Source organism: Triturus cristatus, chromosome 7 (assembly GCF_964204655.1).
Source record: "Triturus cristatus chromosome 7, aTriCri1.1, whole genome shotgun sequence".
Classification (NCBI taxonomy): domain Eukaryota; kingdom Metazoa; phylum Chordata; class Amphibia; order Caudata; family Salamandridae; genus Triturus; species Triturus cristatus.
This window is the reverse complement of record NC_140590.1, coordinates 1281618501-1281642038: the sequence shown is the minus strand read 5'-3', so window position 1 is coordinate 1281642038 and position 23538 is coordinate 1281618501. Positions and strand designations below refer to the sequence as shown.

General features: G+C 45.0%; 1 protein-coding gene across 4 annotated transcripts in view; it reads left to right on the top strand.

Moving 5' to 3' along the window:
• LOC146811879 (sulfotransferase 1B1-like) overlaps window positions 1-23538 on the top strand; it is a 368180-nt gene that overhangs the window by 98653 nt on the left and 245989 nt on the right. For all 4 annotated transcript variants that reach the window (XR_014966788.1, XR_014966789.1, XM_085618837.1 and 1 more), the window contains exon 2: window positions 11353-11501. Coding sequence is in view for 2 of the 4 variants with exons in the window: in XM_085618837.1 (XP_085474963.1) it covers window positions 11353-11501 (149 nt within the window). In the remaining 2 variants the exon portion in view is untranslated. The remainder of the gene's footprint in view (window positions 1-11352; window positions 11502-23538) is intronic.

Sequence of the window (23538 nt, the reverse complement as noted above, 5' to 3'; positions counted from 1 at the left end):
TTACACCAGACCTGCAAAAGGCACTTCCTTGACCTTATGGCTACCTCTCTGCCAAATTTCAAGTAATTCTGTTCAGCCGTTCGGGCTGTAGCTGTGTCTAAAGGTCCTATGGAAAAATGCATGGGGAAAATGCGTTTTGGGACCCCCCTTTTTTCTCGGCCCCTGCTTGACGAATCCCCCCGAGACTTTCAGGGTAGGAGCGGAGCGTAGCGCCCCACCTATTTTGAAAAGTTCGCGAGGATTCGTCGACCGGCGCCAAAGTTATTCCAAATAGAATGTTGCGGATTTCCTATGGAAACAGGGTCCTAACTATAACTACCTACTGGCGACCGCCAGTAGGTAATATATATATATATATATATATATATTATAAACAGAAAAGTCTTCAAGTCCTTTTTTAAACCATGTTTCTTAGTCCGGTTTCCTAAGCTCCAAGGGAAAGCTGTTCCAGAGCTTAGCAGCCCGATAGGAGAAAGCACAACCCTCAGTTCTAGCTCGCTTTACCCCGGGTAAAGCCAAGAACAGCTTGTTGCTAGAAAGCAGATCTCTTCTTGGTCTGTACCAGCTAAGTCTCTGCTGAAGAAAAAGGTGGGCCTTCTTGTGAATGTCTCTAAATGTAATCAGTAGAGCTTTAAAGGAGCTCCACTTTACCACAGGAAGCCAGTGCAGCTGTTTAAGACTGTGAGAAGTTGGCCTGGTATATGCTGTTCACTAGTTAAAGTGGACACCTTGCACCAGTACAATTCGACTCTTATGGTAGTAGGTTTAAGACAACCTTTAAAGAAAGCTATCCTAGTGGTAGCTGTGGAAAGCAGCCTTCAGGCTAAGTCTTAGAGGAATGTAAAGCAGCTTGTTTTACCACATAATCTCTTGAATCACAAAATGAAAGGACACACACAGGTGTATATATATCAAATATATATGTATTTATTACTAAACAACTCTCTACTAATCTCTTTATGAGATTAGAAGTCAGGAACATATGCACAAATCAACGTTTCACAATAAATTAAGCACAGATATGGCTGGGGCCCTAGGGGCGTACCAGACCATATACTAAAGAAGAGACTTAAGAACAACGACTTGCAAAGGGACCAGGCCTAGGGTCTTTAGAAGTGTTGGGGCCTCACAAAACCACCCAAGGCAGGTAAGTAAAGGACCCATGAGGAACGTGTGCAGTGTGTGAACACAGGCGCGAATCGCAGTAGACTTCAATGGGGCAAGTCGCGGTTAGAAATTAAGAGTTTAAGGGCACTTCGGGAGAGTCTGCAAGCAAGTCACTTACAGGGTAAGTAGTTCTAGAGCCCACAGGAGCACCGTAGTGCTCGAGTTACCTCACTCAGGGAAGCCGGGTGCATAGGTGTCTGGTCACGGCGTCGTTTTCAATGGGAGCCAGTGAAGACTTGCTGCTTGTGAAGACCAAAAAAGTGTCCGGTGGAATCCAAGCCTGGATTCAGAAGGAGGAAGACCTGAAAGCAGAGGGGACAATGTTCAAAGTCACTTGGCAGTGACCCGGAGCAAGGAAGATGAATGCCCACAGTCGTCGGGTGTTTTCAGGTAGTTCACGGGTGTCTTGACTCTTCAGCCACGAGGTCCAGGCGGTGGCGACGACGACCAGGAGCTGGATTCGGCGTGTCCCATGAAGTCTGCAGCTTACTGCGGTGTCAGCGACCAGATTGGAGCCAACAAGCCTTGGCAACAGCAAGTCTTGTGGAAAGGACAAAAAGTCAGCTGTGCAGACCAGCAAGGTCTGGGGGATTCACCCAGCGAGGGTGAGTCAGGGTAGGCATGGAGCAACCAGGGGAGCCCTTTGGAATTGTAGAAAAGTCTTCAGGGGACCCACAAGCCAGCCGGCAAGGGATCGTGAAGACGCCTCGGGAGGATCCACTCAACAGGGGCCACGGTCACTCGGGACGGAGTAGGCCTCTGATCTTTGGAGGGATCTCTGCTAGAGGCTTGGACCACACGCGGCCCAAAACAGAGGTTCGTAGAACGTTGTGAGGGGTTTGCACTCGACAATAGTGCACGGTACCCAGGGATTGCGGTTCCTCGTCGCTCGTGGGGTCCGCTTGCCTCAGCGTCGCTGGGGACTCACGTTGGCCTTAGAGAAGTCAGGAAATCCTCTTCCTGGGCTGCAGGGACTTTGGGCTTTGGCGGGAGCGGTGGAGTTTGCGACCGTTGTTGCAGTCTTTGGTGACTGCCAAGCAGGGGAGTCACTCCTTGACTCCAAGGGAGATTCTTCAGTCGTCCAGAGGTAATGGAACGTCGATGGTCCGGGATTCTTCTTCAGAGCATCGTCCAGGGATATCTAGTTTGCAATAACAAGGGTTCCCTAACTTATACTAGAAGAAAGGGAGGGACTAGCTCTATGACCCCACCTATGGGAGGGTCAGGGGAGTGGGTGGCTACACCCACTTCCCTTTGTCCAGTTTCGCGCCAGAGCTGGGGCAGGTAGCCCTTGAGCCAGTTTGAACTCGTGTATGCACAGAGGAGCCTACTGCTCCCCCAGTGCAGGACTTCAAAGCACTCTAAGAGTGCACCCACCCAGCCCCAATACACTAAACCCTATCTGGGAGGTGGTCACACCTCCCTGTGACAGGATACCTATTGTTGGGCTTCCTCCACTGCGAGTTTCGGTCATCAGTAGGAGGGCAGCCCAGTGTCTATGACTGGTGGCATCCATTTTGTGATGCCAGGGCTCTTCAGGATTCTACCGTGTTTCCACAGTAGGTACATGTCTATCCCTCTAGAAGGGTGGAATCATACTCCCACACCAGTAATTGGTGTGGGGCTATGATTCCAAAGCGTTTGACACCAAACACGACATGTTTCGATGCAGCCATTCCAAAGTTAGCATTTACCGCGAGGTTATAATGCACTTAAGCGTATATGGTTTGACCGCATTCACAAACAGCCCCAGAGAATGGACTCTGAGAGCTGCAGAGGGGCCCTGGTCAGGCAAAGGCACCCCCTCACATGGAAACCAAGCACCCTGCCCTCAGGATTGATAGGGCTTGCCTTAGGGGTGACTGATAGGTTTAAATGTGTGTGCTGGAGAGATATAGGGAACCTATATCTCAGTGAGGAGTGCCAGCACCACCTCACCCAGGCTGCAGTAGCAGGCCTGTGGTGTCAGATTTAGTCTGCTTCTCAGGGGTGGCATAATACATGCTTAAGTCCCTGGTAGGCCTGTAAAGTACCTATGCCCTTGGTACCTAAGGGACCATGTACTAGGGACTCATAAGGCACCACAGTATCCAATCACTAGTGCACCTAATATGCACTCCATGTCGTTTAGAGAGAACAGAGAGGCTGGGGCCCTGATTAGCAGGGTCCCAGCCAGACTATTGCCAGAAACCAGTGTAAACATCAGAAAAAAGTGGGGGCAACATAAGAGGCAGAGCCTACAAAGACCCTGCCTAATGGAATGTCTTTTGAAGATCCTTAAGACAACGCGAGCGGCACCATTTTGAACTGTTTGACGTGTGTGGAGACATTTGGCATACATACCTAAAATAGGGAGTTGAAATAATCCAAACGGAAAATTACCAATGCTTGTTCAATTCGTATTCTAGTATACTCTGTTAAGAATTTTAAAAACTTGGCTAGAAATTTTAGCAAAAGAAAGCATTCAGCTATAACATCCCGAATATGGGAATTAAAGGAGAGGTCCAAATCAAAATTAATACCAAACATTCTTACAGTCTGGCCAGGTGCAGGAGGAGAGCCCAGCGAGTGTGGCCAACGACAAGCCAAATTAAACCAAGAAGAATTGCTGAAGACCTTTAAATTAGACTTATTAAGCTTCTGTCAATTTGATTGCATCCAGTCTGCGACAGCTTTCAAGCAGCCCTGAAAATGCACTACCAGTGATCTGTCAACCTGCTGGAACAAGAGTAACAGTTGTATGTCATCAGCGTACAACACTATCTTAAACCCCAACGGTTCAGCTATGTCCCCCAAAGGAGCCATATAAACGTTGATAAGAATGGAGCTCGGGCCGATCCCTAAGTACACTAAAATATGTCTGTGAATTCAGATGGTAAAAGGTTGAAGTTGTACAACTTGTCCTCAAAAATAAAGGAACGATTTCAACCATTTGAGAGCGACATCCCTCACCCCAATTATTTCCAGATGTTCCAGTAGAGTATTATGAGATACAGTGTTTAACACTGCAGACAGACCTAAAAGAACAACCACAGCTTTGTTACCCACATCCAGCACCAATTTATCAAATTGAAGACCTCCATATTGCAGTCTCTGTGCTGTGCCCTTGACAGAATCTCACCTTGGTAGCATGCACAATCCTGTTTTCCTCCAATAATAGTGTCAGTTGTGTATTACCCAACTTTTTAAAAACGTTGGCCAGCACTAAAATCCTAAAAGTATTAAGGTTAGAGTTATGTCTCAAATACTTGTTCCAACAACGAGGAACAACAGTGGATAATGAATGATAATAATTGAATGAATAAATCATTGATATAATTTTTGAACAGAAGGCTACATTCTTTAGTAGCCACGGAGGGCAGGGGTCTAAAAGACACCCAGATCTAACTGCTAAAATGCACATTTCAGTATCTCTAAGTGAGACCGGGTCAAAGGAGTATACAATTGCTTCTCCCATGGGATGTATCATGGGACCGTCGGGGTCTTAGGTATTTCATACTCGGTAGTGAATGACAAGTGGATATCCTCGGCCTTTTATCTGAAAATGAGCTTCTAGTTGATCTACTAATGCTCGAGAGGGGGAATATTTAGTTGATTACCCCAAGGGTACAGTAAAGCACAGGAAGAGCAACGGCATCAAGATCTGGCAACCAGGAAGTCTTGACTGGTTGTGTATATTTGCTGTAGGGTCTATCATGTGTGGGACAGTCAAAAACGTGCCCGGCGCCAGGACCTCACATGAACAGGTTGGCACTCTCGGACTGAGTAGATATTCACGCATCGAGCCGGTGCCCTACATGGCACCAGGCACGTTTTTAACTGTCCCACACAAGACAGTCCGTGCAGCACATATACGTAACCAGTGGAAACTTCCTGGTTGCCAGATCTTGACACCGTTGCTCTTCCTGTGCTTTCTATTGCACTTTACCATTCAGCCTTGAGAAAGCCCCAGGTCTGCTTGCTGTAAGTGGGTGAAACACATGTTGGCTGTCTTCACTTAACGCGTCACCAGAATCGTCCGGATTTGTTCATAGCAATCTGTGTTGAAACAAAATAGGTGATTCTGAACTCAAGAGCCACTCTCAAGCACATGCTTTTATCCCAGGAAATAAACAAACTTGCAAAACAAAATTAAAAGACCACAGACCTAATTTATTGGAATACAACGTATATTAAAGCAACATCTCAGCTCTGACCTTACTCTAAAGCATGCACTTCACTCAATAGTTCAGAGATCTCCCATTAACAAAGGACATCTGAAAGAAAATAATATCCCCATTGCAAAAGGACAGGCTCGCCTGGAACATTCATCCCTTTTGACATTGAACAGAAAAGTTTTAACAATCTTAAAAGTTTCCCTGCATGAATTTTTGGATTGAGCAATTTGGTGAGCAAACATCGTTTTTGTTTTCTTGATTAATTTTTGGAAGTCTTTCAAAGCGGCATTATATACCGCATTATGCTCCGGGCAATAGTTTTTCCTCCAGATTCTCCCTAGCCTTTTACATGTTTGCTTCATACTTCGGAAATGGGAAAAAACACACCGAAGATGTATGATTTCTCATAGGCCCCCTTTTGTTAATCAGGGCAATCTCGTAAGAAAGGCCATGTGTAAGGAAGTTAGCTTCCACTTTTATGTTGCTCAACAGTGTGCTGTTGAAAATACCAGACCGTCTTAAGACATCACTATCACCAGTATCACGCAAACTGCCATTGAAGGCTGCATGTCTTGGTGTAGAGAAAACTGAAGCGTCGACATGGCACACATCCCTGTGTGCCATGCTGAAGACATAGGATGCAGTATAGGTAAGATGCCTTCTACTACATACTACTTCATACTACATGTGAGGTCCTTACTGCATGAGCAGATATGCCCCTGAACTGGGCACTTCGGTAACTGCCAGTGGAAGTGAACAGGGAAGCCATGTTAAAACATGTGCAGGGCCCTGGTAAAAGAAGAGTTCCCCAGCTACATGATGGCTTCACTGAAAATAAAAATGCCTGATATCAAACATCTCGTATTGATGAACCTATACTGATTTCAGTGTTGGATTTATCAATACATGCACCCATAGGGAACCTCAGAAGTGCCCCCGGAAACAGCCCTAGTTTTAGCTAGCCTAACACCAGAGACAAATTTCTACCACCCAAGGGAGAACCCCAAGCCGCCTGCAGCCTCTTTGTGCTGGCCCCCTCAACTGCAACTGCTCCCCGTGACAAAAGCCTGACACCTAAGGACACCTCTGTGCCCGTCACCCCTGGGCCCTGGAGAAGAGAACCGAAGGTGCCCCCACATCCCTGGACATCGCAACAGTTGAGGCCCCTTTCTGGTTCAGCTAGACTGGTCCCCCAGTCCAAGCCTGCAGCCTCTTTGTGACCAGACCGATACACCATAGAAGTGAACAGACACCAGACGTTATAATTCACCTCCGCATCTGGACGCCCCAGAGCCTCCTGAAGTGAGCTTTTGGTGCTTCTTTGGACCTTGCCCCATAGTCACCTTAATTCTAGAAGATCGGTCCCGTAAGTCGCTGCTAAGTGCCTGGATGCTGCATGTGTTTTTCCTGCATTGCTTAACATTACGCAAAAGACTTTCAATTCCAATTTCATGCATCAAAAATCACTCAAAATCTCCTGATGCTGAAAAACACATCTCTGCACCCGGACACCCCAGTGCCTCCTCAGGTGACCTGTTGGTGCTGCTTAGGACCTTGCCCTTTACTCCTATCATGTCCCGGGTAAGGTTCCCGTAAGTCGTTAAGTAACCATATCCAGCATATGTTTTCTCTATAGCTTAACATCCCTGTGAAGTGCTTTATTCACAATTGAAAGTATAAAACAGCTGTTTACTTCAAATATACTATTTTAAACAGTATTTACCTGAACAAATTTTCTCTGGTGCCTAAACCTATATCAAGATACAGGCTATTTTTATAAATTGGTTTTTATCTCCTTCTGGTGTCATGTTGTCATTTAATAATAATTGTGTGTATTTGCAAATGTCTTATTCTCCTCTGTGTTAAGCCTAAGGCTGCTCGACCACACTACCCCTAACAGAGCACTTAGGGATTGCATAGCAAGGCCCTGTCTTCTTTCAAGGGAACCACTGGACCCTTTGCATGGTATATCAAGTTATTAATATATCGCATAAAGAGCCAGCTCCCTGCACTGGGTTAAAACTGTGTGTTTCAAGATGAGCACAAGGTCCAGCATTCTTGGAAGGCTATGTTCGAGCCGCCTTGAAATACCAGCATTTGTAAATCGCACAGCTACCTCCAGAGAGGTGTCCGGGCGCTGGGGGCTGTCGGGAAGATTACGCGAGCTATTGCCCAGAGTCACAAGGTGCTGGGCTAACCTGCCGCTGGCGCCGGGGATCGTTCCCTGAGCCCTCGTGTTCCGGAGTCAGGCGCCCTGGCCGCTGCACCACACCTCTTCTGCAGTCTTATCAGAGAGTCCCTGTTCCAAGTGAGCCTGGCATTACCATAAGATGGTAACCTGGCAGCATGGCTGGTGCTGGCCATGGTCGAGTTGAGGAGGGGCTCAGACGGTCTAGCCCCTGGCACTTCTTCTGTGCTCCAGTGGTGCAGCAACACCACTGACTGCATTTAGGGTAAGGAGTTGGGCCAGCTGCTCCCCGTGCCCGCAAACCAGTAGGTCGCTAACATATAAAATGGCACCTCTAGATGACCAAGGGAGCTAGTGAAAAATATCAGCCCACTCGAGAAACCCTTAAATTCAAAACGATCTGGAAAGTTGACTCCGTTCCCCACTACAAAGCCTCCCGACCAACCAATACTGCCCGTGGCAATTCAAATAGATTCAGGCTCAGCACCAACAAAACCTATCAATTCATGGCATAAGGTACAAACATGAAGAATCCTTGATGCATAGCATAAAGTGCAAATTAGTTAGAAATCCATTAATATCATTTAAACGTTAAAAAGGTTCACCTTTTTAAAATGCTCCACATATATAATAAACGCAGAGATTCAGAGTATGTAAAAACACTAAATAAAAAAACCACCTACCACTGTCCTACCAAATCTAGGTGATGCTGATGTCCTAGCCAAACTATTAAAAGCTTAGTAAGTCTCAGTCGCCTAAACATTGCTTATTCTTTGTGCCCTATTTTAGTTTTTCTCCTTGAAACTTAAGTTCCTTCTAAAAATGAAAGTGAAAATGTCGGGGGGGCTAAGATAAGACACAAACAGCAAGAGTCTCTGTGACCTGATCTAAAATAAAGTACTGGGCTTGCATGGACTATTGATTACAGGATGGCAACATGGGGCGTGACCCAGTGGTCTAGGTGTCAGGGCAGGAGTGTGTCACGTTTTGAGTCTCACCCTCATGAATGCAGGGTGTCAGTCTGGCTAGGGTTTGAACCATGGCCCAATCGGGGCTCATCTCCCTTGAGATCATTCACCCATACAAGTTTACTGAAGAATTGGGCTTGGGTTGTGAACCCCTATGTAAATGTTGCCTCTTTTGGCGCAGGAATACAGTCTGACATCTGGGTGTTTAAAGGTTGGGTAAGTTCTGAGAATATTTGCTCCTTGTATTGCTCTTCCTCTTGTTATTTTGCTCATGTAGTGCAATGCCTCTCACATTGCCTTTTAAAGGTTGCCTGGCTTCTGCTCTTGTCATTATCTGGTTTGCTGGGCTGACTATGAGGATGCTCGTTTGGTTTAAACATGCCCAGCACTTACGTTCATTTCACTACTTGGAACAGAGATGAGGGAGCTCACATGCCCCAAATACCCCATCTACGTCAAACGACCAGGGGACCGGCAGGCCCTAGCTCGACAATGACGACGATATATCATATTGCCCTTGAGGGGTGGGAGGGCCAGGGTGGCTGCAGTACATTGGGTGGGTTTCGGGAGGAAGAACGGGCGGAGGGAGAAGGGAGGGGGGTTGGGTTTGTTCCATTTGTTTTCTTACCTTGAACATGTTGGGTCGTGTCTTATTGTTTTGCAATATATTATTTGTAACACAATGACAACAACAATAAAAAGATTGGAACCTAAACCTGCCCAGCTCTGTGTTGCTCCTCTGGTTACCTTTGACCTGTGTAGGTGGCTATAAGCAGAAGAGAAATGCAAAGCCAGTACCAAGAAATCATAAATACCATACAACAGGTTGCAATCGACACGAAAAATGGACAATGAAACTAATTTGACAGACCAGCTTGCATATATCTAACACAACATCAATATGGCATGTTGTTGTCTATAAAGGTGCTTACATATGCCTTTCCCTCCTTGACACGTCACACACTAACATCCAAAAGTATAATAATGTCTGAAATACAGGAAACAAATTAGGGCTTAAATTTTGCACCCCACAGACCACCACCATCACAAGCACCACCACTGCTGCCACCACCACTACGACCTCCACCACCACTTTCACCACCAATAATTATCATAATAGACTGACTGAAGACTGCAATGGCATCCTGAGAATCCAGGGGAAAGTCTCCAGATTTCCTAAAGTACTATGACTCCATACTAATGGCAGAGTGTGTGCTTTATAAAGGGTGATAACATAACAGATAATACGCTGAAGAAATAGTGATCTATCCACTAAATAATAACTTTTCTTCCATATCACATTTCATACCAAACTTCTTGTTACAAAATTCCGTAAATGGTGCTCAATTTTTCAACAAGTGTCACGGTAGGAGCTATCTTGCTGGCATAAGGAGGAGTTTGTGTTCTGGGTGACGAGACAACCTCGTCATCTGTAAGGTGGCGGTCCCGCACTTCTGATTACGATGCGACCGCCATTGTGGCGGTCGCATCGTGCATGGTTAACATTGCGGCGGGTGCTGCTGGCTGCAGCACCCGCCGCTATGCTAAAAATGCATGTAGTGCGTATCCCTGCACTACGAGGAAGGCACCACGGGTACCATAGGTACCACCCCAGTGCAAACCCACCTCCCCCAACATTAGGGGGGCCTGCAACGGGCCCCCAAATGCAATCTCCGCCATCCTTTCCATGGCGGTGAAACCGCCATGGACAGGCTGGCGTGGATACAACATCATAATTTGGCGGAAGGTGCCTGCTAGGCACCGCCACTATTTTTTAAATAATTGGTGGGTCCGCCAGGCAATCGTAACGATTGCCTGTGGCGGACACATGGTGGACGGACTGCGTCCATCAGCACACCGCCCGCCATTGTAATATGGCGGGCAAGTGCTTCGAGATGGCCGTGAAACCGCCACCGGCAGGCTGCCGGTGGCAATTTCACCGCCATCGGAATGAGCCCTAAGTGTCCGAATTGTGAAATCTAAGTTGGAGAACTGTGGCGATAAGTTGTGAATTTTTGGCACCGTGTAACTTTAGGAAAGAGGTAAACGAGGCATACAAGGGGTGGAAATGTGGGATTATTACACCAAACTGACAGAAAAGAAGAAATATTGAGACATAATAAGGGAAAGGGATAGATGGTGGTGAGGGGAAATTGTGATTGGAAGAAGCATCAAGGGATAGTAAGGAGAAGTTTAAGATAATGGGTGGACCTAAGGCCCTAAAACAGAGGGCTCTAACGGGTTTATACTTAAGATATTAGAAGGTGATGCAGGTCTGAAGATAAGGAGTATCAGAATAAAGCCTTCAATAGCGTAATAATTGATACAGGCAAAAGAAGAGAGAGAGAGAATTTGAGTAGCTCATATTAGAGCTAGAGGCACGCTACCTTGAGACGGCTGACTAGGCTGTCCTCTGTGACTCCCTTCACACACATTCCATATTGCAACAAACCTTAATGAAATTTACATTTGTAGATTTATATAGCACGGCTTCTCACCCGTGAGGGTATTCAGGCGTTGTCCATGAGCATTGGTAGATTGTGAGTTGGACAGAATCACAGGATGTAGAGCTGACGCCGAGATATGAACTCGGATCCCCAGCTCCCGAGTCGGCAGCTCTGGCCCCAAGCCCCTTTTTTGGGGGGGGATTATCACTGGATTGCCTGGCCAGGGAGCCTTCGGGAGGGGCTTTGTAACAGAGGGAGTGCTGAATTGTTTATGTAATTGCTGGTTCACTGTCTCTTGCTGTAAAACCAATACAAAGTGTTAATACAAAAAAGGCCTTATAAATTAGGGGCTATATAATGTTGGTGTTCATAGTGTCACAAGGGTGTTACCCACATTTTTCTCACTTGAACATTTCACTCCTCAGCATGGCGGAACAGCAAGATTACTACCGGCGAGAATGGCAACTTATCCGTGGTGTTCCCATGATCTGGGCCTTTTCCCAAAACTGGGAGCGGATCGACAATTTCCAAGCACGATGTGATGACATTGTCATAGCAACCTACCCCAAAGCAGGTAAGCTGCTCAATCACCAGAGGGTCTTAACTAGATCGTAGATGTGTTTGTGTGTGTGTGTTTTACTGCCCTTTTGGACACTGTGGTGTGATAACACACTCAAGCTGTGGTGGCATGACTGCATCATGGGGACATGAACCCAAGTCCACACAAGCCAATGTCTTTTAATTGATAGTAAACAACTTCAGAAACATCTGTAGCGATTTTGTTTGATTGACTTAGTGGGGACCTGTGTTTCATCATGTGTGTTTATTTTTTTGCTCATCTGCAACTGTAGACAGGACGTGGTATTCCATGCTTAAACACCCCAAGGAATCTAAACACACTTCAGTAAATCTGATCCCCAGACTAAGACCATATAGATGTCATTGTAGGGACAGAATTGCTGTCACTGGCTACTTTCAACCAATTGAACAGGCTTTTCAATCTCAGGTAAACCTTTCTTATTTAATTAAAACAAATATTTAGATCACACAAAGTGCTTTAATTTGCACACTGTGTCCCAGAATGATTAATAATCAGGTGGTGCAGCGATGCATGACAAACACATGACTAACTTGTTTGAGTGGAAGACAACTGCAATATCAAATTTACCAAGAGGTGTACACCAAGAATGTCATTGAGTGACATTCAGGCAAAAAAAAAATCTTTTTTACCATAATGCCAAATGCCATACCAAGGCACGAAGACATGTTAGCAGTCTCTTTCATGAGATTTTTATTTGAGGTATATCCTACAGTACACATTTCTATATGCCTACAATTGCACTGGGGTCAGCCACATAAAATGTATTGTTTTGCAGAAATTCAGCATGTGACATGTTCAAATATCGGGTGATATTCCACTTGCCGATTCCTGGTAGTGGTAGATTGCATGCAAAATTACTTCATGAGGTATTAGTAGATCTGGCTGTACATGGTTTTCTAGTGGTGAATGTGCTGCTCCCCCCTTCCTTCGGCATCCCTTTATTGGATCTAGGCCTGTGTCTAGATCGAGATGGTTTTCTACTTCAGCGTAGCTCTCACTGCAGGGTCTTGTTCCATGAGCTAGTGATCAGTGCTCTTGTCTCTTAAAATCCCTCAACTGATTGATACCTGCTTGCACCTGCAAGAGCATCAGTCTGTTCAAGACCTCCAACCCTCCTATGGGTGACGGTGCGCAACCTTAAGCTGAGTCTTTCCACTCTATGTTGAGCCTTCTCGCATGTTAGAATTTTCCCATGAGCATTGGCTCCTCCAGCCAGCATCTCTCGCTATTTGGTCAGTTCTGGTATAGGCCTAGGCAATTTTGTTTTGTGCTCTTGCAAACTCAGAAAAATCCCAATTGTTCTTTACATATTTCATGCCTCTTTTTTTCTCCTCAAAAGTTGCAAAGATCTATGGTGCCTTTTCCGTGGCTGCACATAAGGAAGACTATCCAGTGACCTGTGACCAACCACGGTGATATGATTAGTTTTGACATCCCTTCTTTGGATGAACTCAATTCTCTCTTTTTGACTGTCAAATCAGGTTTGCCACTTGACCCAGCCCCCCCTCAAAATTCTGCGTTTCGGCACTACTGTTATCCTTCCCCATCTATGTAAACTGATTGCCAAGTCTTTCAACTTAAGTTCAGTTCCCAAGAAATGAAAACATGCCATGGTGACCCCATTCGGAAAAACCTTGCACTGGATCACTCCGTCTTAGAGAATCTCAGACCAATATCTCTTCTACCTTTTTGTGCTACAATTTTAGAGAAACGTGAACAATCTATTGACCACTTTGATAGAATCCAAAGAAGCGCTTCATCCAACTCAATCAGGCTTTAGGACTCATTATTCCACTGAGTTGGCTCTTCTCCTGTCAAAGGAAGTCCTCAGACAGAATGCGGACAAAGGTCAGACTTCCGCCCTTTTATATAACTGCCTTTGACACCGTATCCCACTGCCTCCTAATTAACAGGCTCCACGAGTGTGGGATCGGTGGAAAGGCGTTTAAATGGTTTAAGTTCTTTCTCCAGGATCGAACCTTTCAGGTTACGCAAAAGCCCTATGTTTCTGAGACGTTCACCTTGGCTCAAGGAGTTCCTCAAGGATGATCCCTGTTTGTAAAGCGGAAACATATCACCCTCCTTGAGAGTTCCAAGGCGCTGGGGGCCGTCTGGGTTTTTAAGTAAGCTATTGCCCAGAGTCACATGATGCTGAGCTGCCGCCAGCACCAGGGATCGAACCGTGAACCCCACGCTCCAGAGTCAGTCGCTCTGACCGCTGCGCCGCACCCCTCCCTAATCTATCCTGTGTCCGACCCTGTTCAATATCTATATTTGACCACTAGCGGATATCATTGACAAATACAAGGTTAAATTGGTGTTGTACGCCGACGACAACCAACTTATTGTTACTCTCTCTGAACCCAACTATATCTCAGCAGATTGTTTCAGATCGTGTCTGGCTGAAGTTGCCACTTTGATGACTGACAGTTGCTTGAAATTGAACGCGACCAAAACGGAACTCCTGATAGTAGGGAAAACCCTCTCGATCAGGACCTCAGCCAGGTGGCCCATCTCCCTTGGTCAGCCCCCGAAACCCAAACAGAAAGTTAAAAATCTGGGCGTTTGGTTTGATTCCAAACTCTCCTTCGAGGATAAGATCAAAAACACAAAGGGCAAGTGCTTCAATACCCTTAAGGCCCTTAGAAAAATCTTAGACTTACTTCCGATAAAGTCTCGTAAAACCATTGTGCATGCTCTTATTACTTCCCAACTGGACTATTGCATTGTCCTGTATCTCGGGGCTACTAAGGGCAGTCTCAACTCGCTTCAGAGAGTTCAAAATGCCGCAGCTAGGCTTGTGTTAACCTCCCTAGAAGATCCTCTGCATCGGAAGCTCACAACCAGTTGCACTGGCTTCCAGTAACCCAAAGAATTAAGTTCAAAGCCATTTTTTTCTGCTGCCGCATTCTTCACCAGCAAGGCCCCAAATATCTGCATCCATGATTTTACCATACATCCCTGGTCACGATCTCAGATCCATCTGCAGCAAAACTAGCCAGGTTGCCGAGGGTAAATAAAGCCAGAATGGGGGCATGCTCTTTCTCCTTTCTGGCCTCCAAAATGTGGAACTCCCTTCCTAATGATCCGAAGAGCAGCACACTTGGAGAATTTTTTCAGAAGCAACCTGAAAACCTGGTTGTTCTGCACCTCTTGATAACTTCCCCGTTGTCTTTTGATTCTTGTTCATCTTGTTGGTCAGGGGCTCATTGCAGGGCCACACCATCTGAAGTAACCAGTTGCTTTACAAAACACATTATTATTATGTAACTTATGCTTATTTGCATACTTTTCACTCATCGCACAATGGTTACAGCACAAAATGTCTTTTGGGAACTGTTAAACTGGACACATGACATTGCATGTTCCCTGCATTCAGTGATTTACTTGAATCTATTGTTATCAGTGGGGGACCATCAGCATTTATTTTTGTGGATGGGCACTTATTTGTCCTCAACTGACATTTCCTGAGAGCAAATGAGGGAAAATCATTGAAAGGGGAAAGAAGGAGAAAGAGAAAGACGGAAAAACTGTTACAGAGGGAGAAAGCAGGAACCTGCAATAGTGAGATAAAGGGGCAGAGAGTGTCTTGTAGTCGTTTAAGGAGACATGAGGGTCAATCCAGAATACGCAGCCTGGGTATTTGGTGCCGCAAAATGTAACTGGGCCCTCCACGGGCTTCTGTGCATAGCACTATTGGCCTGATGTATGACCATTCGGTTTTGTCTCTCGCAAATTGCGATTTTTTTTGCTACTCGCAGTTTGCGAGTTGCAAAACAGAATGTTCTAATGTGTCCCAGACCCATTTAGCAATTCCCCATGGGGTCGCAAATGACCTGCCTCATCAATATTCATGAGGCAAGTCGCAATTTGTGACCCATTGGAAATGGCCAGCACTCACAGGTATGGTGGTCTGCTGGGGTCAGCAGACAACCATGTCTGTGACTGCCTCTTCAATAAAGCAGGTTTTTTTGGTCTCACCTAGGCAGCGCTTGTGCTGTCTTTTCAAGACATGCTGTATTCAGGTGTGGACGTGAAGCTCTGCCCGTGTTCCGCCCATCTTTTCAATTGGCTCCTGTTACTCTGTTTTCTAAATGGTTGCTTTTGATTCGTGAATAGGCTTAGTAGTCCCTCCTTTGTACCGCCTTTCTTCCTTTTGTAACCTCCCATGAGGACTGGCCCTCTTACTTTGTTGTTACTCAGTATGGTTTATTTCCCGTCTGTAAGCACTATTTTACTAATGACCTTCTCCTAGCTGCTGTTGCAGGCACGACAAGCTCCCCCACTTTACCCTGCACACAGCACATGTAGCGAGGCACGCCTTCATCTTCAACAATGGCAGCCGTGCCTTTCATTTCCCTGGCGCGGCTCGCAAATCTCTATTTTTCAATATTATATGCTTTTAGTAACCAGCGCAGCATGCTGCCAGTGGCCTGCTGTTTACTAAAAGCATAGAATGTTGAAAAAATAGACCAATAAGTCTGGTTTTATTTCTCCACCGCTCTCTAGCTGGGACTGCCGCTTCCGAAGCATTGGTTCCTTCTCTTGTAAATATGGCTGGTAATCTAGGCCGGGTGCAAGGTGGGAATTGGCCTTTTGCTTGAAATCAATTGTGGCGGCAGAGCCTGCTTCCCAGCCCCGCCTTAGCCGCTTACAGGCCCTAAATCCTTACCCCACCCTTGTCAGCTCGGACTGCTGTCTGGGACTTACGCTTCACTTTCACTTCCCTTTTGTTTTTCCACATCTGTCCTTCCCTCCATCCCCCGCAGTCTGAATCAGGCCAAGCTGCATGATTTGCCCCCCTTCCTCCCCCCACAACAGTTTTGTGTCCGAGGCATTGGAATTTATTCAGTATCCCCCACCACCACACCTTCCGTCCACCCTCATCCCACCTCCCCCCATTCCAACCCCACCACCCAAGAAAGGAAATCGGACCAAATTCTGTTAATTCTGAGCAGGTCTTTGCAACCTTTCTTATAGCTGCCTGTATTTTCCTGTTCGCTGACTAGGTTTTCTGACTCTCTGAACGCGTCTCCTGCCGGTGTGCCATAATGCTCTGGTAAATGATATCCAAAGTAGGAGTATCTGGGCCCCTGGTGGATTGCCTCCTCCTAAACCTGGAGTATCTGTATAGTCCCACTGAAGCTCCCGAGATGGCTTCTTTCTCACCTTCAGCAGATCTACCTGTTGAGCGGCTTTATCTGGCGGTGAGCTTTCATTGCTGAGTATGCTCTTGTGTGATTCTTGAGAATCCTTTCTGTCAGAACAGTCACCAAGTGACTCCAGGTTCTCCTCGTTTCCATCAGAGTGGTCAGAGAGGGGAAAAAAAGAGTTCCCCTACATCAGTATCAGACAAGCACCGGAGTAATTGCTGCTCCCCTGAGTTGATATATGCTGGCCCCCATTGTTACTCAGTCAGTTCAATACCTTCCTTAGAGGCCTTAAGTTGTGAGCAGTTGAGGCTGACTCCCCCAGATATACCTCTGTTGGGTTTCTCACCCAGCACTGGCCCAGCCCCTTCACCCATGCATTTCTCACCCATTTTACAGTTTCCTTCTGTACTCCCAGTTCTCCCAGTGTTGCTTAGACTTATTTTTTGTTTTTAAGCTACCCAAACCCATTCCCACTGTACTCGAAGCACCATTCGCATCCGGTAGCCTCTTGAAAGACTCACTTCGTCTGTCTACAGTTTTAGCGTTGGAGGCAGATTCTCCAACCCGGGCTTTGACGCCCCTCGCCGTCTTAGGCGCCATGAGCAGTGGTCGGCATATAAAGATCAAGAGACTGCTCCGCCGTTGCCTGGATTACTGGAGCGTGCTGTGCGCACTGCTTGCTGCTCGCACACATAGTGCTCAAACTGCGCGGACAGCCTCCCTCCTGCTTCCCGCGATGCGATCTCCACACTCGGGCTCACGAACCACAAACCAGAAATAAAGTCGCAGAGACAGAATAGGGGAGCCCAAAGAGCTGCGCACCGCCACACCAGCAAGATCCAGTTGATCCTCTCTCCGCATTAGCTTTCAGCATTGGGTGAGGTAAGGGACGACGGCCGCTCACGCTGCCGGCATCTTGCCCCGGGGGTGGGAAAGAGAGCATTAATTCAGAGGCCAGCAAGCAGAATTTTGCATCGCTCAATGATTCATTAAGATCCTTTTTCTCAAGGGGCTTCTCAGGCAGAATGTCGCAAAACTTTGTCAAATAATGAAATGGCAGATGCAGAAGATGAAGTTTCAGAGGGGAATGTGAGGAGTTTCAAAGTTTTAGATTGTCTCAAGCAAAGTTATGCTGGGTAGGAATTTAGAAACATGTTATGGGGGATGATAAGTTATCCGTAGCCACACTCCATATATGTGCGTTGAATGATAGAGCCAAGATGCATCGGATGGCATCGATATTGAGGTTGTGGAAGTTTGATATTATCTGCCTCTAGGAGACCCACATCCCTAGGTGTAAGGGAAATGTATTTTCGGATCTTGGACTGGACCTCTGACAAGGGTTAGCTTATAGAGTGGTAGCTATACTCTGTAGATGTTCTAGTTGCCCAGTACTTCGGAAATTATCAGATAAAATGAGTAGGTGTCATTTTTTAGGGAGAGGAGTTGGCCTAATGGCTAGGGCGATAGACCTCAAATCTGGAGAACTGGGTTTGAGTCTCGGCAATGACTCTGAACATCCTGGGCAAATCCCTTAATCTCCCCTTGCCTAACAAAATAAATAAATAATTAATGTGTCCTCATGTAACGCAACTGGTGCTTTGTAAAGCGCGCTGATACCCGATACCTTCGGGTCAAGTTCGTGCTATATAAAACTCAGTAAAATAAAAATAAATAAATAAATTATAGATTGTAAGATTGGGGGAGAGAGGTTTAGGCTGTGCTCAATCTATGGACCCAATACAGATGAAGCTGACACTCTGGATTTTATTTAATGTTGAGGTCTCGAAATGGCTGACTCAATTGATAATGTACGGGGACCTCAATATACATCTAGAGGTGGATAAAAGATTAGACTTCCCCCAGGGGTATACAGGAAGTAAGCCTATGCTTTTGAATACACTCAGCTGGTTGGTTGAAAATCACAGGCATGACAATATGTTGGGGAAAGGTATGGCATCCAATCCAGGATATACTTTCTTCTCACACTTGTATAATAAATTAGACAGACTGGATATTTTTTTTTATATCCAAGGCACTTAGCAGCCAAACCTCAATTGAGGGACACCCTAGGGTGCTTTCGGATCATAACCCTCTGATCATAAAGGTGCCGATGAATGGTAAAGCACGAGCTAAATGACTCTTCAATAGGAAGCTTCCGTGTTCTGAGGAACATCTAGAACACATGCGACATTGAACGGCTCAATTTTTTTAGATCAATAGGGGTTCAACGAAAGAAACAGTGATTTGGGGCACATTAAAATCAGGGATTCAGGGGGTAAATCCTCAGTTATACCCAACATCAGGAAAGGAGGATGCGTAAATAGATGCAAAACTCCCTTAAAGAGCTGTCTTTTGTTGAAGAGTGTCAAATGCACACAATATCCCAGAATATTAGCAACTCCAAAATTCAGCAGAAAATTGTAGTTGTTAGAGCTAAGATAATGCAGTTTCCTAGCTAGGCAGTTTCTGTTAAATTCCACACACGAAAAATGGAGTGCTATGAATATGGGGAGAATATGGGTCACCTCTTGGCTCTTCGAACTATGCAAAGGGAAGTGGCCATAGGGATTGAGGCAATTGAGGATGAGGAAGGTGTGAAACACGTAATACTCCCTGAAATTGTGAAAGTCTTCAAAAACGTATATGAGAAATTATACACAGAGGATGGGCAGTCTATGGTCCGGAATTATGCTGAAATATTACGTTTAATCGATGGGGTTGGGCTTAGCTCAAAAGATCAGTCTGTTCTGGAGCAACCAATCTCAGTGGAAAAAGTGGCCACAGCAATAGAATCATTAGCTACCGGGAAAGCTACAGGGTCAGATAATATCCCACTGGCGTTATATAAGGTATTGCTAAAAGAACTTATTGAGGATATGTTGGTGGTGTTTAGAAAAGCACAGCTAGGGGAGACACCATCTTCATGGGGAGAAACATAAACAGTTGTATTTAAAAAAAAACAAAAAAAACCTTTGAATCCAGGATTCTACCGGTCGATAAAATTAATTAGTTGCAACGCTAAGCTGTATTCTAAAATCCTGGCAATCTGTGTAGGTAATGTAATTACTAAATTATTATCCCTTACACAGCATGGGTTTATTCCCGACTGTGGGGCTGTAGATCATATCAAAAAAGTGATCACACTTTTTGACATTACCGAATCCACACAGGGAAAAATGGGCCTGTTTTTATTAGATGCCGAAAAGGTGTTTGATCGGGTGTACTGGCCTTTTTTAGGGGCAGTACTAAAAAAATATAGTTTTGGCCCGGGATACGTTGGAGCCATCAAATCATTGTACTCGGATCCAAGGACTAAATTGCCGATTATGGGGTTTGAATCCGAAGAGATTTTCATCTCCAGGGGAGCAAGGCAAGGATGTCCATGCTCACCACTACTTTTTGCGATGTACATCAACCCCTTGATTGTAAAATTGGAAAGCAATTGCCAGATTAACCCAGTGGCATTAGGGCAAGCAAAATATAAATGATTAGCATATGCAGATGATATAGCAATAGTTACAACAAACCTAGCACAAACTTTGGTGGAGATCGAGGGGACAACAAGGACTTTAGGGCTCTCCTCGAGGTATAAGTTAAATCAGGGAAAACACAAGTAATCTGCACTAGCAATGTTGGGCAGTTTGAACACCGGGTAGTGAGCGAGGCAACTGGGGATATGCATCTCTTCAGCTGTGGAAGCTATGGTAGAATTAAACTTGAACCCCTTGTTACATTCATTAGAACAAGGTCTTAGAAGATTGAATCGCCTCTTCCTGTCACTGGTGGGAAGGAGGAACATAATAAAAATGACGGTCCTTCCTACTTGTTACGTTCCACTTATGTCCTACCCTGGACACCGTTCATGCTTTGCACTCACGTGTCCCTGCGCGGACACCATACCAGTGAGGTCATCAGCTGCCGGCTGTCCCCTGACAGTTGACAGCTGATCGCCGACCTGGCAAGTCGTCTTCCGCTCCGTTACCTGTTGGAGCATGTGTTGGCATTCCTAATAAAGGAACTTACTTCACCACTTCGTTCCTGCGTATTCTTAACATCTTGGCGACGAGTGCCAACACGGAACCCACGAACGTCAGAAAAAAAAAAATCTGATATGAGACTTGCATTCTCAAGGATCGGACGAGCAAGTTAAGTTCTGCCAAAACATCAACGACAGGAATTTCACTCAGAAATACAAGGTACAGAAGATAACCTTTATTTTTTCACGAACTTTATGCCTCACGGAAAAATTTTCATGGTTGTGCTTCAGTGAAAAAAAAGTAACGTTCGGCCGTAACTCCTATGAGAGAACCTGCAACGTTGATGCTATTATTCTCAAAAATATAGAAGGTTCGACATTGAAGCAAATCTTTTAATCCTGAGCGTTGTTGAGTGATTGTGAAGAAAAACCACATGCCTAGTGCGTCATCGTGAGCATCTAACGTTAAACTCAACCGCTGTGCAACTGTCATCTGTCAACTGTCATTCGTCAACGAACAACTGCTTTCTCAGCTGCAACCTACGTCATCACGCCCTCACGTAATAACGTGCCGCCATTTTGGAAAACCCTCCTCTTCAATACTATGCTGTCTAGTCTTTAGCTTTGACGAACGTCTTGCCGATCGACGTACTACGTGAAAACTTTCACTTCTGAAGTAAAACTCTACGCGCGCCCCGGATTAAACAACTAACCTTCAACCGGTGCTGCGCGTGTACCCTGCAATCGGCACTCAGCAAAATGAAGATGAGTCAGAGTGAGCTGAACAGCATATGTAGTAGGTGCTTTCAACATCTATTTTACAAGTAAAAATCTCACGGGCACATTGTGTACACGGAACAGTTCCTCCACTTACAAATACTCTGTGATCTGTACCACAAGCAATATACTTATGAATATTTAGTTGGCATAATTGTACACATCCCTTGAATTTACCTCACAATTTTAGTTACAGGATTGTTCAAACCAGCCCGCTTACTTCACGTTTTCTATCTTTTAACTCTTCTACCATAATACTCTAAATTGAAGCAGACACAACAAAACTTTGTCTCATGGCATCAGGGTGCGTATGGAATCTCTCACCACCAGAGACCTTTTTACGGGCAGGGGGTGAGCCTGTTCTCAGATGGGAAGAGTGGAGAGATTAGTTTTTGAATTACATTTCCACACTAGAAGAAGATGATGAAATTAAATCTGAAAGAAAGTATAAAATGCTTATGCATTCATTAGGAGCTGGTGGCATAAAAGTGTACAATGCTATAAACAAAAAAATCAGAGCTGAAAATGAAGGTGACGTTTTCAGTAATGCCATTGACTATCTCAACACGTACTATAAACCCACGGTCTGCGTCGGAGTAGACCGCTACAAATTTTTCCACAGAAAACAAGGTGACAGTGAATCAATTGACGACTACGTGTCTGCATTGAAAAACCTAGCCATAAATTGTCGTTTCGGAGACTTGCATGATGAACTCATCCGTGATCAGATAGTAATGCAAGGATCTAATTCAAACATTCAAGATAATCTGTGGGCTAAAGGAGAGTACCCTTTACAGAACATAATTGATATTGCCAGAAAGGCAGAACTTACAGGGCGCTGCGCAAAAGCAGTCCTATCTGAGTCAAAAGAAAAAAAAGAAGGGGACGTTGTAAGCAAAGTTGTTGAGAAAAAGAACTATAACAAACAGAATGTAAATCAAAAAAACTATAGAACAGTGTACAAGAAAAATGAAACCAGAACCGGAATTCATTGTTACCGATGTTTGAGTGTTTCTCACTTAGCTAATGATCCCAAATGCCCTGCCAAAGAAGTTAAGTGCACGCATTGCGGGGTGAAGGGTCATTATGTAAAGGCATGCAACAAAAGAAAGCCGCAAAGAATTAAAATGATTGAGTACAGTGAGAACTCAAGTGAAAATGACTGACTATGATGACGTTAATATGTACGTGTTAAATATTGATGATGAATGGGGTGAAAATGTAAATATGATAAGCACAAAAGAAATGGTAACCAAAACCAGGAAACCAATATGTCATATGATGATTGGTGGAATAAATATTGACATTGTTGCAGATTCTGGATCGCCATACACTATAGTCAACAAACAGGTGTGGAAAGATAAATTTGAACAAGAACTGGGAAATGATCTAGAGAAACCAGATATAAAAATAAGATCATTTACTGGAGAGCCCATTGAAGTGTGTGGATATAAAAGACTCAATTTTCGATACAAAAGTCGTGAAACAGACAGTAAGTTATATGTTTCTAAAGTTGGTCCATCTGTACTGGGGTGGATGGATCAGGGAAGTTTGGGAATCATCCTTGACCCAAGCAAAGAAGAGCCAGTGCTAAGTCTCTTTGATGATGGGAACTACGCAGAATCCTTGCTCAAAAAATATCCCAAAGTATTTAGTGGTACTGTAGGAGAGCTAAAGGGATATCAACATAAAATAAAACTTAAACCAATTAACACACCCATAATACATAAAGCAAGAAATATCCCATTTGCCATCAGAGAGGAGGTAGAAACTCAATTAAATCAACTTTAAAACGAAGGAATTATCGAAATAATTGATGCCTCAGAATGGGTCGCACCTTTGGTAATTGCCAAACGTGCCAACGGAAAATTGAGGCTCTGTGTAGATCTTAGAGATCTCAATCAGAACATTATTGTAGAACAGTACCCACTTCCCAAAATAAACGAAATGTTAGCTGCCACCAAGGATATAAAATGGTTTTCAACTGTGGACTTGAAATCCGCATACCACCAAGTGCCTTTACATCATGACAGCAGGTCACTCACCACCTTCATTACTCCACAGGGATGTTTCAGGTTCACCAGAGTACCTTTTGGCCTGG